General features: G+C 58.8%; 2 protein-coding genes across 2 annotated transcripts; one reads left to right on the top strand and one right to left on the bottom strand.

Moving 5' to 3' along the window:
• Nucleotides 1-361: 361 nt before the first annotated feature.
• Nucleotides 362-7,729, bottom strand: LOC115513476 (tripartite motif-containing protein 10-like). Its single transcript, XM_030314652.1, has 7 exons — nt 6,995-7,729; nt 5,937-6,032; nt 5,181-5,411; nt 4,631-4,653; nt 4,247-4,362; nt 2,575-2,607; nt 362-2,238 (listed from the first exon to the last, which is right to left on the bottom strand). Exons 1-7 carry the CDS (start codon nt 7,421-7,423, stop codon nt 1,721-1,723), a joined length of 1,446 nt encoding a protein of 481 aa, XP_030170512.1. The 5' UTR covers nt 7,424-7,729; the 3' UTR covers nt 362-1,720.
• Nucleotides 7,730-11,369: 3,640 nt separating this feature from the next.
• TRIM15 (tripartite motif containing 15) lies at nt 11,370-17,932 on the top strand. The gene is made up of 8 exons (XM_030316788.1): nt 11,370-11,458; nt 11,577-11,904; nt 13,070-13,165; nt 14,130-14,357; nt 15,108-15,130; nt 16,163-16,275; nt 16,633-16,665; nt 17,722-17,932. The coding sequence occupies exons 1-8, from the start codon at nt 11,370-11,372 to the stop codon at nt 17,925-17,927; spliced, it is 1,116 nt and encodes a 371-aa protein (XP_030172648.1). The 3' UTR covers nt 17,928-17,932.
• Nucleotides 17,933-18,040: the final 108 nt, after the last annotated feature.

The following is an 18,040-nucleotide window of genomic DNA, read 5'->3' as shown; positions in this document are numbered from 1 at the left end:
TGAGTGGTTGTGTTGCTCAGCATGAGAAATAGGTCCTGTCGTCCTGAGTCCCAATCGTCATGCGGACTGTGGCCGCACCGACTTGCTCACCGGGACCCACCGCACCTGTCTCAGAACAGGGCGGTGCCGTGTAGGGGTTAAGACCCGTTAGTCAGACGTGCGTTACGGCCCTGGGAGCACCACCTCTGCTGCACACACAGCCCAAACTCACCAGGCCTCGGCTTCCTTCCCTTGAAGACGGGACACGAAGGGGATGCGCCTCGTGGAGTGGCCAAGGTTAGGGGGTGTGATGCGTGTCAGGCCCCCCGCAGGTGGGGACCCGGCTAACACCAGTAAAAATAAACAGAAAAACACAATCCGCTTTCTGGTGAAACCCCGGGTCTTGGGGTTTGGGATGTGTATTATCATCATACAGAGACTTGTTATGTGTCCGTTGTTTTGAATATACAACATTTTATATGAAACACTATGAATGCGCCTGGAGGGAGCCATCAGTCCCCCCGCAGTTCCAGCTCCTGGTGCCCTCGCCTCTTCCACCTGCCAACCTGGGCGCCAGTGAGGAGGTGGCCCAACATTTCGTTGGTGTGGAAGCAGAGCGAACCCAGGTAACACTAAGAGGTTGTGGTGAGGGCTATGTCCAGGCAGAAAGGAAGACAGTGACTAAAATGCATGAAGACAATGCTTTTATTGCACACGGGAGTTAACATTCCACCCGGGGCGACTGAAGTCCTTCTCCACACTCTAGTGCTCGTGCCCGTCCCGGGTCCGCACCGGACGGCATCCCCCGTACCACGCGGCCCCACGCGGCCTGGTCTCTCCTGGCGTCCTGCACGTGCCCTTCCCTGAGCTGGCTCCCTCCTCTCCCCCTGATGCCTGGAGCCGCATGAACTCTGGTGCAGTTTACCCAGCACCCCGCCCCCCCCACCTGCTATTCTGCACCCCTGCATCTTGGCTCCACAGCTAAGCCTCACCCCTGCCCACCCTTTCCAGGCCCCAGGTGGCGATCAGCAGAGTGGAGTAAGATTCTCTGCAGGGGAATGTAGGGTCCGTGGGTTATGGCTTCGCCTCCCAGCAAGGCCCACACCTTGGTCTCAGGCGAAAGAGCCCCCCAGCGGAGGGAGGCCTCAGTGGCATCAGGGTCTCACAAGGACTGCGGCCCAATATGGCCTGGGGCCACCAGTCAGCCATCCCTCCTTCCCCCTCTGAACACACTCATCTCTCAGAGCCGTCCTTTCCAGAAAGCCCTCCCGGGGGGCCAGGGCCCATCCTCTGAGCTCCCCAACCACCAGGGCGGCCCGTCCCCAGCCTCCATCACTCCCATGTCCTCTGTCTGGTGTGTGAGTTCCTTCAGATACTGAAGTTTTTCCTTTTCCTTTTCAGACCACCAGAGGTTGCCATCCTGCCTGGTTCACGGTCAGCACACACTAAATGATTCTGGAGGGTGCGAGGGAACGAACCCGATGTTTTTGGGAGAAGACGTGACGTAGGCCTGTGCCCTGCCTGTGATCACACAGCCGGTTGGTCTCAGGCTGGGGTAGAGCTCCAGACCTGGGACTCGCCAGGGTCCGCCCCCCCGCATGCTCTGGCCTCTGCTGGGGGTCCCAGAGAGAGGTGGGTCAGCAGACTGCAGGGCACTCCCCTGGTCCTTACAAAGTCCTCAACCGACACATTTCTGTTCCCCCGGGTGAGCCTGGACTTGGAGGAGGGCGGCCATGCCCTCTCAGGAACTCAGGGAGAAGCTGGAGCCTCGGCCCCAGAGCCCGAAGAAGGGGAGGACCTTCTGGGTGAAGGAGGCAGTGAAGGTGTAGATGGGCTGCTGGCTGACGGCGTTGGCGAAGGTCACCCAGCCCACCTCGTAGTCCAGGGACACCCGCACCTGCCGGGGCTGCTCCTCCAGGGCCAGCCGCGTGGGGAAGGAGCCCAGAGCCGAGACGAAGCCCCAGGCCAGCCTCACGGCCCACACGCCCTCCTCGGGCCGCTGCCTCAGCTCCCCCTTCCGCCGCACATCCTCACGGGCCACACCCACCGTGCAGCTGCCCCCGTGGGCCAGGTCCAGCTTTACCAGCCACGTGTGCCGCCCCCCGGTGAAGCCACCACGGGCCAGGACGCAGGTGGCCCGGTCGAAACGCTCTGGGTTGTCCGGCGAGCTCTGCCATTTGTAGGAGAACTGAGCCCGCTGGTGGTCCTCAGACAGCAGGAGCTTCGGGTGCGAGGTCTGGGGGTCCAGAGAGAGGCACGCTGCGGGGAAAGCCCGGAGGGACAGAGATGGCCACTCACTCAGCACCTCCAGAGAAGACCTGAAGGCCCTCCCTCCCGCCTGCTGGAGTCACTGTGCACATGAGGCACAGCAGTGTGTGTGTCACTGGGTCACTTGTTAATTGTAGAACCAGGTCAGAGGCCCCTCGTCCGGGAAGCCTTCCCTGATAACACCTTGTCCCAGTCCCATATAACCTTTCTCCCCCCTCCTCACGTGTGGGCAGGGGACTCTGGCCGTGCCCAGCGTAGAGCCCTGCAAAATTTTCCGTTTCGATTTCAGGTTCCCCATGCCCTCCCGTTCCCATACCCGCTGCTCACCTGGCTCATAGTGCAACTCGAGGCAGAGTTTCTCTGTAGAGAGGACGCGCAACAGGATGAGATTCCCTTAGTCTCACAAAACCACAGAACATTTCACAAAGAGGAAACTTTGAGCCCAGAGAGGGGAGGGACAAAGGGTTAGTGGTTCAAAACCTGGCCTCAGACCCCTGCAGCGCTTGCCAAAGCCTGACTGCGACTCGGACGGCCGAGGACATGGGCTCCTAGCAGGATCCCAGGTGAGGTCGTGGGTCACTGCCCTTGCCCTGGGTGGACCCCACTGAGCTCAGGACATGTGAGGTGCTCCGGAAACGTCTACTCCAAGAGCAGATGAGGGCTTAATTTATTTCTTGCTTTCCTTGTAAATGATTTCTGGAATAGGCAACGGCCAGCCTTTGATGAGAGTAAAATGCTCTTCATTGCCAGCCCTCTGGGCAGACTTGTAGGATGGACTGAGTGCAGGCCTCTTCCGGGCGGGCCACTCAGAGACCAGGGGCAGCGTTCCTGAGGTCCTGTGGGTGTGGGCTGAGAGCCACAGGCCTGACCCGCTTCTGAGCATTCACACCTTTTCTCGTCACCACAACCTTTCTGGGGTCTCCCACCCGTGTGCCCGGCCGTGTGGGAGGAAGGGGAGGGAGACAGGTCAGCCACGCAGGGCAGAGAGAAATGGCGCTGCTGGTTATTAATGAGCAGTGTTCACCATCAAAACCTTATCGTGCAGAGGAGCCTGCACGGCTCAGTCAGCTGAGCCTCTGACGCTCACGGTTTGTGAGATCGAGACCCACGTGGGGCTCGGAGCTGACATCTTGGAGCCCGCTTGGGATTCTCTCTCCCTCTCTCTCTGCCCCTCCCCCGCTTGCTCTCTCCCTGTCTCTCTCTCAAAATAAATACGTAAACTTTATATAAGAAAAACTTATGCAGGGCACCTGGGTGGCTCAGTCGGTTAAGTGTCCGACTTCGGCTCAGGTCATGACCTTGCAGCTGGTGACCTCAAGCCCCGCGTCAGGCTCTGTGCTGGCAGCTGGGAGCCTGGAGCCTGTTTTGGGTTCTGTGTCTCCCTTTCCCTCTGCCCCTCCCCCACTAGCGTTCTGTCTTTCTCTCTCTCAAAAATAAACATTAAGAAAAATTAAAAAAAATTTATCATGCATTACAAATGTCTCTTTTTTAAAGTATTGAGAATGACAGGTTTTGTTAACCATTATTTTTTATAGTGGTTAATGCCAATAGATCAGATTTATTTAATTATTTTTAAAATCAGTTAAATCTTTTCAGAAATCTTCATCTTCATTATCTCTTCTCATTGTCACGTTATCCTGACAAGCATATTTTATTTTTAATTTTTTAACGTTTATTTATCATCGAGAGACTGAGAGAGACAGAGCATGAGCAGGAGAGGGGCAGAGAGGGGGAGACACAGACTGTGAAGCAGGCTCCAGGATCTGAGCTGTCAGCACAGAGCCCCACGCGGGGCTCGAACTCACGGACCGTGAGATCATGACCTGAGCCGAAGTCGGACACTTAACTGACTGAGCCGCCCAGGTGCCGCTGACGAGCATATTTTATAAAGATGTGCGGATAAGACAGGAGAGGGGCATAAGCCTTGCCAGACGTCACTCGAGCATGGGGCAGGGCACGCGGAGGGCATTCCCAGCCCAGGCTTCACGGGTCCTCTTACCCAGAAACAGCTTCACCTTCCTCTGCAGTGGGACGGCCTGCTGCGGGAAGTCCCGAATCCTCTGGCCCAGCTCGGGGGACACAGCCTCTGGTCTCCGGCACTTCCTGGTCTCACATCTAGGGGCACACGAAGGTCGGGGTTTGGGAATCGTTCCCCATGGCAATGTCCCCAGACTCAGCCGGCTGCCTGCCGACCAGGCGTGAAGGTGCAGTTCCCATGGGCAGAGCTTCTTCCTCTGGGATGGACCCCACTACCTACTCTCGGCAGCTGCGTGTGGACATGCATTTGAGGGCTTTCGCCCCTGACCTGAGGGTGCCGTGTGCAGACATGGGGTGAAGCGTGCTTGTGCGCAAGCGGGAGTGGGGAGGGCAGTCCACGACTCACCTGAGCAGAGTGCTTCTGATGTCCTGCGAGAAAGAGGGGAGAGCAGATCAGTCCCCACTTCCTTATACCCAGAAAAGACAAATACCGTGTTCCCCGGTAGGCAAAGGGCCCCCGATCCCAGAGTCACAGAGCTTTGGGGTTTACAGGGCATCAGGATCCCAGACACCAAGCCCTGTATCTTCTGGATCCATACAGTTAAGCGACCTGGCTGCCGGCTGGAGGCCCAGGCCCCCTGCTTTCTCAGCACCCCAGCAGGGAGCCGCGTGTCTTCCCTCCCGTGTGCAGAAGTGAAATGCACCGGGAAGAACTTCCTGCCCGGTGGGGGTGACATGGCACAGGGTGCCCTGGAAAGAGCTCCTGGGGCCTGCAAAGCACTCGAGGCTTAGTGCCGCGTTCAGCCGCACTTTCCTGTTGGACCCTCACAAACCACCCGAGAGGTCGGCACGAGCAGAGCTCTCCCTGCCGATGGGCAGTGGGATGAACAAAGGCCTGCGAGGGAGGGGGTGCAGGAGCAGGGGTTCAGAGGCGAGCACGGGGGACCAGGCCTCACCGTCAGGAGCCCTCGCGCTGGCCTCTCATTCTTCTCCTCCAGTTCCGAGATCAGGCTGCCAAAGCGGCAGAGCTCCTCACCGACCAGCACGTCGAACTCCTCCCGTTGCCTCAAGATGTCCGCGTCCAGCGCCTCCAGCTGGGCCAGGAGGACGCTTTGCTGTTCCTCCAGGAACTGGCTCAGATACGCAAACTCGAAAGTCACTTTCTGCCTCTTGGTGGCCACCTGCGACTGAAGGGGCAGGAGGAGAGGCCGGGGGGTCATTTCTCTTCCTTCTTTCCCTTCCTCAGCTTTCTTTTCCTTCCTTGGTTCACTGCCTTCTCCCTCTGGCCCAGGCTCATGCCCTCCGGGGCTTGGTGGAAACTCAGAGCCCCAACCCCCAGGTCCCTAGACAGTACGGCATCCCTCCCGCCGCTGCACTGATCCCCCAGCATGCTGTGGCCCCGCCTGCCGGGGCTTCTACGCACACACGTGGCTGAGGGGAGGCGATGAGGAGGTGATGGGGACACCCAATCCCCTGCCCTTCACAACGCGCACTCTATGCACGGCACTGAGCTCGTTATGCACACAATCTCATTCGGTTCTATGGCAATTCCATGAGGTCATGACGACTTTAATCTCACAGGAAGATAAATTCGGGACAGAGATTTGCACGAGGAAGTCAGGGTTCACATGCAGAGTGACTTGGAAGCCCTCCGTGCCAGGCCACCTGGGTCCGGACGGAGGAAAGGGGTCTGGGAAGGGACACGGACCTACCAGCAGGACTTGGGTCCTCTGGTTTTCTCTTGCCTGGATTCTTTGAATCTCTTCTCTCTCTTTTCTTAGACCCTCAAGACACTTCTGTATCTGCTCCTGGAGAGAAAGAGCATAAACCATTTAAGACGGAAACATCGACTTGTAAAGAGGGGTCATCCCATCCAACCCCCTGCCTCCAGGGGTTGGTGGCCTGAGGGGTCTTTTTCTTCTTGCTTCGCTTTCCAAGAATTGTGATCGAAGCTGTCCTCTTCACCTGTGCCAGCACCTGCTGTGCCTTGGTTCCCCCCCCTGAGCCTTCCTGTCTTCAGGATAAGCACCCCGACTTGTTTCGTCTTTGGTAAGCTGTCTGTGGGACTGTCCTGAGCTCGACAAGCCCTGCTTTGAAAGTATTCCCACTTTCTCCCTGATCTTGAGGAAACGAATTCAAACAACCTTTTCTTGTGAATACAGCCAATTTCCTGCGTGTGATTCCGGAAGGGAGAAGAAACTCGGATGATGTGAGAATAGTCCGTAATTGTTTTAAACATTGCTTGCTCTAGAACAGAGTTGGGTAGAGGTACACACACGTAGGTGTACGTTCGGAAGTACAGTTAGGACCCTCGCCGTCCAATGCGTGCAGACACCCACGTTTGCTGAAACACAGTGTGTGAGTGACTCAAAGGTGCTCAGATTTAATGAAAGATAAAGCTGCACCCCGCATACGTGTACCCAAGCTGCGTGCAAACATGCATGTACTCACAGACATGACCACTCCCACAGTACACTTACACACTCAGTCAGCCACCCCCTCCACCTTCCCACGCGCACTGGTGAACACGAAAACACTCCTGCCTGTCCCGTACTGTTTGGGCCTCATCCCCTCACATACAAACCCTGTGTCCTGAGGCCCCGTGTGCGGACACACACTCTCACGTCATGGCCACTCCGTCGCTCGGTGCACGTTCACCGAGCTACATGTCGGCCGTGAGTGAACAGCTCAGAACGTGCGGACGCACAAACACCGGCCCTGCACCCGGAGCTGCCTGCATGCTGACAGAGTGGGGGAGACAGACTCCTACCCGGTAGGGCCCGGCTGCGTCCTCCAGGAAGCGCACGGTGTGGGCCCGGTGCGCCCAGGCCTCGCGGCACAGCACGCACAGCTGCGCCTCATCGTCCTCGCAGAAGAAGTAGATCTTCTCCCCGTGCTCCTGGCACACGTCCTCCTCGTCCAGGCCCGGCGGGGGCGCCAGCCTGAGGCGCTCGATGTTGTCCACCACGCTGGCCAGCTGCCAGTTGGGCCGCAAGCCCGCCGGGCGGAAGGGCTGCTTGCAGAGCGGGCAGGCGAGGGACTCCTCTGGCTCCGGGCCCGGGACCTCACAGTAGCGGGTCAGGCAGCTGCGGCAGAAGTTGTGGCCACAGTCGATGGTGACCGGCTCCCTGAGGGTGCCTTGGCAGATGGGGCAGCTGACCTCATCCACCAGACTGCTCACGGAGGCGGCCGAGGCCATGGTGCTGCTGTGCCCACTGGCTCCTCAAGGTCGCCCTCTCTGCTTGGCTGGGGAAGCGGTCAGGACACACGGCACATCTCACACACGCACGGGCACCCTCATGGTCATCTTGCACATACACGTGCCCAGAGGCAAGGCATCCGCCTACACGCCCGGGGTCTTCTGTCCCTGTCCCAAAACCACAGATGCGATGGTCCAAGACAGACGGACAAGCAGCAGAGGAGAGGGGGGACGAAGAGCCCGCAGCTGCAGAGGTGACTCTCTGGGCTGGTGTCAGCAGCCTGGGGCTCAGCGTTCCCTCCTGTTCATCCACACGCACGTCAGTGCTGCTATCTCGGCCGCCCACGCTTGACAGATAGGTCCCTCCTTTGGGGGTGGGAGGGAGACTGAGTCAGAGAGCAGAGATGCCAGCCCAGCCCCTGCAACGTGGCCAGCTGTGCCCAGGGAGATTACAGGTATCAGCGGGCCCAGGGCAAGCAGTGGGCAGGCAGGGGGTGTCGGGACCCAGATAAGGCGGTGCTCAGGGCGACACAGCCCAGACGGCTTCCCCAGTGATGCCCCCAGCGGCCTGCCACAGGCTTCCAAGGAGGCTGCACCAAACCCCCTGTGGGGGAGACCGAGAAAAAGAGCAGCGGCCAGCACTCATTTATGGTGACTGCACACCCCACACTCCTACCCCCCAGCCCAATGACACCCATGCTGTCAGCGTGGAGCTTGGGCAAGGCTGGGTTATTCTTGCCCAAGGCAGCAGGAGGAAGGTGGACGGCCATAATATGCACTCAGAGCTGTGTGTCCCACGTAGAAATACAGCGTGAGCCACAGATGCAAGCAAACTTCCTTAGTAGCCATATTCTAAAAAGTGAAATTAATTTTAATGTTTTGTTAACCCCAAATACTATCATTTCAACACGTGATTGGTCTAAAGATAAGAAATGAGAGATTTTGTGCTCTTTCTAACTGGTGCTAAGTCTTTGAAATCGGGGTGTATTTTACACTGTGGCACATCTCAGCTGGAACTGGCCACACTTCCAGGCCTGGCCATCGCAGGGGACTGAGGGCTGCACCCTCCGGAGGGGCGGGCCGGTGGGAAGGGGTGAGCAGTCCGTGTGACAATGGGAGTTTTCTTTGGTTTTATCCAAGGACGCAGGGGATCGGATGAAGAACCATGGTTGTTTGACCGTCACCTGGGCCTGGGGCTCAGGAGGAGCACCTGTCTGGAGGCCAGGAAAGGAGTCTGGGAGAAGAGGCTGGCACTGGAGGCCGGGAGAGGAGGCTGGGAGGGGAGGCTGGGACTGGAGGCCAGGAGAGGAGGCTGGGACTGGAGGCTGGGAGAGGAGGCTGGCACTGGAGGCCGGGAGAGGAGGCTGGGAGAGGAGGTTGGGACTGGAGGCCGGGAGAGGAGGCTGGGACTAGAGGCTGGGAGAGGAGGCTAGGAGAGGAGGCTGGCACTGGAGGCCGGGAGAGGAGGCCGGGAGAGGAGGCTGGGACTGGAGGCCGGGAGAGGAGGCTGGGACTGGAGGCCAGGAGAGGAGGCTGGGACTGGAGGCTGGGAGAGGAGGCTAGGAGAGGAGGCGGGGAGACGAGGCTGGCACTGGAGGCCAGGAGAGGAGGCCGGGAGAGGAGGCTGGGACTGGAGGCCGGGAGAGGAGGCTGGGAGGGGAGGCTGGGACTGGAGGCCAGGAGAGGAGGCTGGGACTGGAGGCTGGGAGAGGAGGCTGGCACTGGAGGCCGGGAGAGGAGGCTGGGAGAGGAGGTTGGGACTGGAGGCCGGGAGAGGAGGCTGGGACTAGAGGCTGGGAGAGGAGGCTAGGAGAGGAGGCTGGGAGAGGAGGCTGGCACTGGAGGCCAGGAGAGGAGGCCGGGAGAGGAGGCTGGGAGAGGAGGCTGGGACTGGAGGCCGGGAGAGGAGGCTGGGACTGGAGGCCAGGAGAGGAGGCTGGGACTGGAGGCTGGGAGAGGAGGCTAGGAGAGGAGGCGGGGAGACGAGGCTGGCACTGGAGGCCAGGAGAGGAGGCCGGGAGAGGAGGCTGGGACTGGAGGCCGGGAGAGGAGGTTGGGAGAGGAGGCCGGGAAAGGAGGCTGGGAGAGGAGGCCAGGAGAGAAGGCTGGGACTAGAGGCCGGGAGAGGAGGCTGGGAGAGGAGGCCAGGAGAGAAGACTGGGACTAGAGGCCGGGAGAGGAGGCTGGGAGAGGAGGCTGGGAGAGGAGGCTGGGACTGGAGGCCAGGAGAGGGGGCTGAGAGAGGAGGCTGGGACTGGAGGCCAGGAGAGGAGGCTGGGAGAGGAGGCTGGGACTGGAGGCCGAGAGAGGAGGCTGGGACTGGAGGCCAGGAGAGGAGGCTGGGAGAGGAGGCCAGGAAAGGAGTCTGGGAGAAGAGGCTGGCACTGGAGGCCAGGAGAGGAGGCTGGGAGAGGAGGCTGGGACTGGAGGCCGAGAGAGGAGGCTGGGACTGGAGGCCAGGAGAGGAGGCTGGGAGAGGAGGCCAGGAAAGGAGTCTGGGAGAAGAGGCTGGCACTGGAGGCCAGGAGAGGAGGCTGGGAGAGGAGGCTGGGACTGGAGGCCGGGAGAGGAGGCTGGGAGAGGGGGCTGGGAGAGGAGGCTGGGACTGGAGGCAAGGAGAGGAGGCTGGGAGAGGAGGCCGGGAAAGGAGGCTGGGAGAGAAGGCTGGGACTGGAGGCTGGGAGAGGAGGCTAGGAGAGGAGGTTGGGAGAGGAGGCTGGCACTGGAGGTCAGGAGAGGAGTCCAGGAGAGGAGGCTGGGAGAGGAGGCCGGGAGAGGAGGTCGGGAGGGGAGGCCAGGAGAGGAGGCTGGGACTGGAGGCTGGGAGAGGAGGCTAGGAGAGGAGGCTGGGAGAGGAGGCTGGGACTGGATGCCGGGATAGGAGGCTGGGAGAGGAGGCTGGCACTGGAGACCGGGAGAGGAGGCCGGGAGGGGAGGCTGGGACTGGAGGCCAGGAGAGAAGACTGGGAGAGGAGGCCGGGAGAGGAGGCTGGGAGAGGAGGCTGGCACCGGAGGCCGGGAGAGGAGGCTGGGAGAGGAGGCTGGGACTGGAGGCCGGGAGAGGAGGCTGGGAGAGGAGGCTGGGACTAGAGGCCAGGAGAGGAGGCCGGGAGAGGAGTCCAGGAGAGGAGGCTGGGAGAGGAGGCCGGGAGAGGAGGCTGGGAGAGGAGGCCGGGAGAGGAGGTCGGGAGGGGAGGCCAGGAGAGGAGGCTGGGACTGGAGGCTGGGAGAGGAGGCTAGGAGAGGAGGCTGGGAGAGGAGGCTGGGACTGGAGGCCAGGAGAGAAGGCTGGGAGAGGAGGCCGGGAGAGGAGGCTGGGAGAGGAGGCTGGCACTGGAGACCGGGAGAGGAGGCCGGGAAAGGAGGCCCGAACTGGAGGCCAGGACTGATCCCAGCCCCACAGCTTCCCAGCTTCGTGACTTCACATGTCTTCTTCGGTAAAAAGAGAGTAATCATCCCTGTCCCAAAGGGTTGGTATTAGATTGGACACAATAATATGAGAATACTAAGCCAACACAAATGTCTGTTACCTTTGGGGCTGGGGTTTGCAAATTTTATCAATACAAATCATTCATATTGCAGTTTCTCGCCTTCTCTCGCCTGAAGTTAGGGAGTAAAATTGAAGCACAACGTGACCCAGCGTCACCCTGTTGGGGACACTGGCTCTGGGGCTGGCAGGGCGCACAAGCCAAGGAGGCCAGCCTGGGCAGAGGAGGGGCCCCCGAGAGCACCTCGTGCCCCAGGATGGACTTTGCCGCCCCGGACACACCTCAGAGCCGGAGGTTTATGGCTCCCACCTGCTCTGCTGGACAGGAAGTGGAGTCTCTTCCCAGGTCTCTCCACCCTCCGTGGTCCAGGGAGTGGTTCCAGGAAACCGTGCTCGGCTCCCCAGCCCAGGAACAGAGAGCAGGCTGACCAGGCTGGGAAATGCTGGGTGATTCGAGCCATGCTGGAGTTTGAACCCACTCCGCTGATGGGTGGTTCCGGGGAAGCACACGTGGCTTCCCCGTCTCAGCCTCCCGTGGTCTTCCCTCAGTGACTCACGCAAACGTGACTCATCTTGGGGAAGGACATTCGTGTGGCCTGAGGCAGAGGCCTCAGTGGACAGGCTGGGGAAGGCACCGTGATGCCCTCAGCCCCTTCCCACGAGGAGGCCACCTGTCCGGCCTGCAAGAGGCCCCACAAAGGACCTGTGGACACACCTCCTGCTGGCCGTGCCTCATCTGCCCTCTGGGATGGGGGCCCAGCCCTCCTGCAAGGTCCTGCTGTGTCCATGGTGCAAGGAGGAGGGGCACACAGACCCTGTCACAGTCCCCGTGCCGCTGGGCACTCTGGAGGAGATGCATTGTGAGGAACACGGGGAGAAGGTATGCTTCTTCTGCGGACATGATGCTCAGCTCCTGTGCACGCGCTGTCGAGAGGGCCCCTCCCACCACACCCACGCCGTGGGCTTCCTGGACGGGGCCTGCCAGCCCAACCAGGTAAGAAGCATGGCTTTACCTCGGGCCTTTGGGGGTGGGACGGTGTCTGGTCACACGTAGTGGAGGGAACGGGATAGGGGTCCAGGTGAAGGCCCTGGCTGCCACATCAGGGGACTCCAGCGTAGGGACACGGGGGACACTTCCAGACGGAGAGGGCCATGGGTCACTTGGATGTGTGGCTGTTCACAGTCTTGCAGGAACTTCAACTCCAGCCTCAGAGGCCCCTCGGTGATGGACGCCAAGAACCGTAAGCATGAGTTGGCTGCCCTTGAGACAATCCACCCACTGTGCAGGCTGAGCCAGGCCTCCCGGGACCCAGACTGGAGACTTCGCAAAGCCCTGGCTGCTGGACTCAGAGGGATGAGGCGGGAGGGGCCAGCAAGGGCGACTGGCAGGCAGGGCTCCTCCTTGTGAGAGTGGGCATGACCTGGCCCATCCAGTCTCAGGGACGCTGCCCCCTCTGTCTGCCCCCAGATCTCTCTCATCATCCAGTCACCAGGTCTGCAAGCGATTTCTCAGAGGCACCTCTTGGGTCTTTAACTCCGCCTCATCCCCACAACCGCCACCAAATCCAGGCTCTCAGTGCTTCACCCAGACATTGGACGGCCTCGGACGTGCTCCCTGCCTCCACTCTCTCTGTCTCCGATCACCCTCCAACCCTCCACGAGGTACATCTTCCGCAAACACACAGCAGACCACGTTGCTTCCCTGCTCAAACCCTCCTGTGGCTCCCTCATGCCCCTCATCTCCCAGCCGCCCCTCCCAGGACCTCAGCATCCAGCTGGACTGGCGGCTGGGCACCTGCTCCTTCCTGCTTCCGGCTCCTTCTCACGTAGCTACTTCCTCCGACCCGGCTCTCTCTCCCCCCACTCCTTTTTAAACCACTTCAGCAATTTCTACGTGTGCAGTCCAGGGACACACAGTACACTCTACCCCTCTAGACCCACTGTACGTGCTTTCTGTCTCTGAGATCCCCCCTGTGCCCTTTGTGTTCCCACCTCGGCTGCCAGTGTCGTCGTGACTGACTCATCTCAGGCGCTGGTCTGTTCAGGTCAGCCCTTTCCACCGCTGAATCCCTCAGTGGTCAGCCGTGTGCCTGGGACCCAGCAGACAACTTGTATCTGTGAATTAAGCCACCCCTTTCTGCCCATTCTTCTCCCCACAGGACGGTGTCAGGACTCAGTTGGAAGCCCTGAGGGTGGAGGGAGAAGAGATTGAGGACATAAAGAGTCGGGAAGACCAGAAGTTCCAAATGCTTCTGGTAAAGAGCTTCTGGGCACCTTGTCCTCTGGGGGTTTTCTTAGCAGACTGGGGGCCTGGCAGGTGAGAAGAGGCAAACTGTTCTCATTCACTTCCCTATGTGTGCACAAGGGCATTTGGGGTCAAGGTTTTGGAATCCCAGAGCATCACAGCTGGAAATGGTTGTGATGACTTCTAGCCCAAGATCCACTTATCAGCCACTTTACAGAGCAGAAAGCTGAGGTCCAGGAAAGTGATGCTCCCAAGGCCACACAGCAAAGCCCACGTTCACGCTGACATGGCTGTAGAACCTTGGCCCTCAGCAACCCTTCCCATCCCAGTCTCAGTGCCTGAAAGCATCGCCTTCAGATGGGAAGCTTGGGGCCAGGAAATGTATACAAGGGTCTGCCCTCTAGTCTGGCCGTGAGGCTGACCCTAGACCATGAGGGTGTCCCTGGGCACGGTAGGTGAATGGTGGGGCTCCCTGCTCCCAGCTACATGGTTATTTATCCAAGAGGAAAGCTGCAGTATGAGAATTTCTGGTACCCTGACCAAGAGACAAGTTTTGGGACAGGAAGGGATCTCCAGCATCCCTGTGCCCCCCTCAGAGTGTGCCCTACAGGAGGCAATGTCAGAGGCTAAGACCAATGCCACACACTCTGCGTTGCCTGTAACCTCACTTCCTTCGCTTGCGTGGCTCTCCGATTAATGACTACTGCCATCTCCCCTGGGCCCTAGGGGAGGTGGGGTGAGGTTAGTGTGAAAGTTCAGTGTGGCTCAGAGGATATAATGTGTATGACGGGTAGAATCTCCAGGTAGGACAAGAACATAGCCCTCATCACGTTAAGTTTACCCTGAGACCCATCATATTATACAAGAGACTTAGTTAGTCCTTATCACTCTTAACAGTAAGAATACCGATGACCCTCCTGGAACCCAGCTTCTGAGCTTCCTCCTGGCCACGTCTATATTTTTGCCTCTCACAGACTCACATCGAAATCAGGAAGCAGCAGGTAGAAGCCGTGTTTGAGAAGTTGCAGCAGGAGCTGAGGGAACAGCGGGGCCTCCTGCTGGCCAGGCTGAGGGGGCTGGAGGTGCAGGTCTGCGAGGAGCGAGAAGACTACATCTCCAAGTTCTCCGAGGAGGTTGCCAGGCACGGAGCCGAGGCCGAGGAGCTGGAGAACTGCCAGCAGCTGGCAAGTGTCCTGCTACATGTGGGGGGCTGTCCACAACCTGCCTCGTGGGATGGGAGAGGGATTGCTCAGGCAGGGACAGCAGCTGAGGTTGGGAGATGCTGCAGAGGGGCAGGAGAGGGGAGCATAGGTCTTCTGCTAGGAAGGACTGGTAGCTGTTGGGTTTCTTCAGCCCAGAGACGCTACAGAGGGGCAGACCCCGAAAGGCTGGATGACTTGACCCCGCACTGCGGTCGTGTCAAAGACTCTGGAATCAGCCGTTCTTGGGTTTGAGGGCAGGCTCTTCCAGTCGTGTGGCCTCAGCGAGCCTTGCGCCCGCCTAAACATGGGGATAACAGTAGCACCTCCTTCCTAGAGCTCCTGCAAAGATGATAAACAATCCGTACCAAATGCCTCGCATGGTCCTGGTTCACAGAGAGAACTCCATAGTGGCGTCTGTTTCGATGGTCCTCACGTTATCCTGCGTCACATCAGGTTCGGCTGGTAACTCAAGGCCTGGAGCCTGTTCTCCACCATCTCTCAATCACTGGAGGCAGAACACGCTCCCAAGATGAGGCTAAGACAAAGAAGTGAGCTTGAATGATCTGGCCAGAGTCCCACATTAGTAGGGAGGCATGGTGCAAAAGAATAGTCTGATGGGTAGGTCATTAGACACACAGAACTTTCTTCAAGAGGAGAACTTTGAGCCAATGCGTTACGAAGAACGGATGTGCAGGCTCTCCGGCGGGAAGGACCTGAGGACACTGAGTGCATGTTCTTTTTCTTTTGTAGGATGTGGGCGTCAGCCAGAGCAGGTAGGGCCTCCTCCCAGTCCTGCTTCCTTCACACATGGGGTGTATACTTTGTATCCGTCACCTGTGTCCCCTGGGCACGGACATTGGGGGGCACTCTGACCTCGCCCTCCAGCGGGCTGCGCGGAAACACAAAACTGCTTTGGCAGACACACACACAGGCAGCCTCCACTCAAAGGTTTGTGTTCCAAGAGTTCGTTTTTAAAACTGATTGTTTGGTATCAGGGACACATTTTCCCCTTAAAAGTGAAGAAACAAACAACAATCAGGTTTTTAGGCTGATCCAGGAACATCCATTTAATTCCCGAAATTATTAGTGCTCGAGGCAGCGTTAACACCAAAACGTAATTCTGAGGGGAACATCTTCTATCAAGTACAGTCAGCACGGAACGTGGAAAGACCAGGCAGCCTGCCTTCAACCATTTCCCCCCTCAATTGCCCCATTTCCTTCAGAATTTACAAACACTACTCTCAAGGGGCAGCCGCTGGAACTGTGAATATTAGCTCCTCTCCCTTCCTCCGCTCCAAGTGCCTGCGCCTTCCCGGTGCTCTGCTAGGGAGCAGCTGTCACAGCTGTGGGTCATGCATCCACAGGGGCCTGAACCCCGGGGGGGTCTACCCTGGGGGCCCATGACCCAAGAAGCATCTCCAAACATACTTTTCAAGTTGTGTTAGAGATTCCGATCTAGATGGGCTTTGCAGGCCTTCTGGTTTGCAGAGGAAGCTGAGACCAGGAAGTGGGGGAAGGGGCTTGGGGGTTGAGGGGTTGGGGGAGGGGGTAGGGGTGCTGTCAAGGTCATGCAGCGGGTGACCCGCCAGGACACATTTTCTTCCATCCCGCTGTTCTCCCCCATCCCCTTTCCCCTAGTAATGAGCAGCACACAAGTCACAGAGGAGTTCAAGCGCCTTCTCCTTTTCCTAGTGACCCTGTACTGTCCTCTAGAGGCAAACAGGGTAACGACCTCTTGCAGCCTCCACAAGCCCCAGACATTCTCCTAAAGGACCTTCCTCTAATTCTGGAGGAACTGGTTGTAGGTGTGAGAAGACTTTTGTGAGTCCAGAGACCATTTCTCCTGCCCTTGTCAAGAAGATCCGAGATGTTCACAGGAAAATCCTGCCCCTCCCAGAGATGCTGAGGACCTTCTCAGGTAAAGGGGAAGGGGTAACAGATTTCCCCATGCTGTTCCCTCCCCCCTCCACCGCTTGCCCTTCTGCCCCCCCCATCCCTCTCCACCTTCCCCTGCCTTCCAAGCCTGGCTCCAGTTGTCTTCCGCCCAAGCCTTCCCTTAGTGACTCTGCTCTGCTCAGAGGGACCGTTCCTCAGAGATCTTCTCTCCCCAGGGACATGCACTGGCAGGTGGGGGCTGCTCCTGTGCCATTAGAGCACAGCAGGAGGCATGGAGCAGATGCCTTCTCCTCCTTCCCCACGGGGTCCCCAGGTCTGCCCTGGGGAGTACCTGTAAGAAATGGCAAGTCACATACCTTTCTATTTCTGCTTCGCTCAGAAAGCCTGGTGCATCATCTGGAAACAGACTCAGGTAAACAGCTGGGGGTTTCGGGAGCCTTTCTCTCATTCACTCACTCAACCCAGGGCAGCAAACGGAGCAATTAAATACACCAAGTCTGGAGCCTGGTTACTGGGCTCTCTGCTCCAGCTCTCGCTGGGTAAGAGGCATCCGGCAAGCCGTTAAGCCTCTTTGTTCCAGTCTCTTCACTGGAAATGGAAAGAGACAATGGAAAACACACTGGTTCTAGCCCCATACGTAGCCACCAGGTAAATGAGGCAGTAGATGCAAAAGCCTTAGTGTAGCACCTGGCACATAGTGAGGGCTCAATGTTTGTTACTTGTGTAGGCATTATTTCCCCCAAAATATTTATGAAGTTCTTGGGTGTGTGTGTGTGTGTGTGTGTGTGTGTGTGTGTAATGCCCGGCACTGTGCCAGACTCTGCTGACTTGAACAGATACTGTATAATTTAAAACCTAGCATTTACTTTGAGATTGGTGCTTAAAGAAGAAACTATTTCCACAAATATCACCACATTCTGCTTCTCACACTTAATGTGCAAGAAAAACCACCCGGGGGATCTTGTTAAAATGCAGATTCTGGTTCAGTAGGGATGGGGCCCAAGATTCTGCATCAAAAAAAAAAAAAAAGTTTATTTATTTTGAGAGAAAGCGGGGGAGGAGAAAAGAGAGAGGGAGAGGGAGAGAGAGATCCCAAGCAGGCTCCACAATGTCAGTGCAGAGCCTGATGTGGGGCTTGATCCCAGGGAGATCATGACCTGGGCTAAAACCAAGAGTCAGACGCCTAACCGAATGAGCCACCCAGGCACCCCCAGGATTCTGCACTTTTACAAGCTCCCTGGCGAGGCCGTTCAGGGGCTGCACTTTGAAAAACAAAATCTCACAGCTGAGCAGCACTTGCGTGTTGGGTAGCACTGCTCCCGCCTCGGTCCTTACAGAACAGAAGGGGAAGCCGAGGTTCAGGACAGAAAGGCGCTGGCAGGTGGCACCTACTGGAGCGCTTTTTGCCCCACCCCGAGCGGCGCATGCGCCCCAGGGTTCCCCTCCACGCCCTGCTCTCCTCCCCCAGGGGCCGGGACCCGGGACCCTCCGGCCGCCAGCTGGAGCACGGCCCTCTCCGAGGACAGGAAGCCGACGAGGTTCACCCGGGACCGGCAGGACCTGCCTCACTGCCCCTGGAGCTCCGAGGGTGTCCCCTTGGCGCTCGGCTGCCCCGGCGGCACCTCCGGGCGCCCCCGCGGGCATGTGCAAGTGCAGCCCAGAGCCCGCGGGTAGGCGGTGGGCGTGGCGGGCGCGTGGGCGGGCAGCAAGGCGGGAGGGGGGGTGGGGGGCGCCTGAGCTCGGCCGCGCGCGCACCGGCACCAGGCCTCCAGGGCTTCGCACCTGCT

This window comes from Lynx canadensis, chromosome B2 (genome assembly GCF_007474595.2).
Source record: "Lynx canadensis isolate LIC74 chromosome B2, mLynCan4.pri.v2, whole genome shotgun sequence".
Classification (NCBI taxonomy): Eukaryota; Metazoa; Chordata; class Mammalia; order Carnivora; family Felidae; genus Lynx; species Lynx canadensis.
The sequence above is the reverse complement of the archived record's forward strand: the minus strand, read 5'-3'. Positions and strand labels throughout refer to the sequence as shown.

Bases quoted from the DNA above. Each gene is read 5' to 3' on its own strand.
- LOC115513476 (XM_030314652.1), bottom strand. From the start codon at position 7,423: ATGGCCTCGGCCGCCTCCGTGAGCAGTCTGGTGGATGAGGTCAGCTGC. The intron at 6,033-6,994 runs GTAGGAGTCTGT...CTTTCTCTCCAG, and splicing joins ACGCAGCCGGGCCCTACCGG to GAGCAGATACAGAAGTGTCT. The intron at 4,363-4,630 runs GTGAGTCGTGGA...GTGTGCCCCTAG, and splicing joins ATCAGAAGCACTCTGCTCAG to ATGTGAGACCAGGAAGTGCC.
- TRIM15 (XM_030316788.1), top strand. From the start codon at position 11,370: ATGCTGGAGTTTGAACCCACTCCGCTGATGGGTGGTTCCGGGGAAGCA. The intron at 11,459-11,576 runs GTGACTCACGCA...TCCCACGAGGAG, and splicing joins CCTCCCGTGGTCTTCCCTCA to GCCACCTGTCCGGCCTGCAA. The intron at 11,905-13,069 runs GTAAGAAGCATG...TTCTCCCCACAG, and splicing joins GGGCCTGCCAGCCCAACCAG to GACGGTGTCAGGACTCAGTT.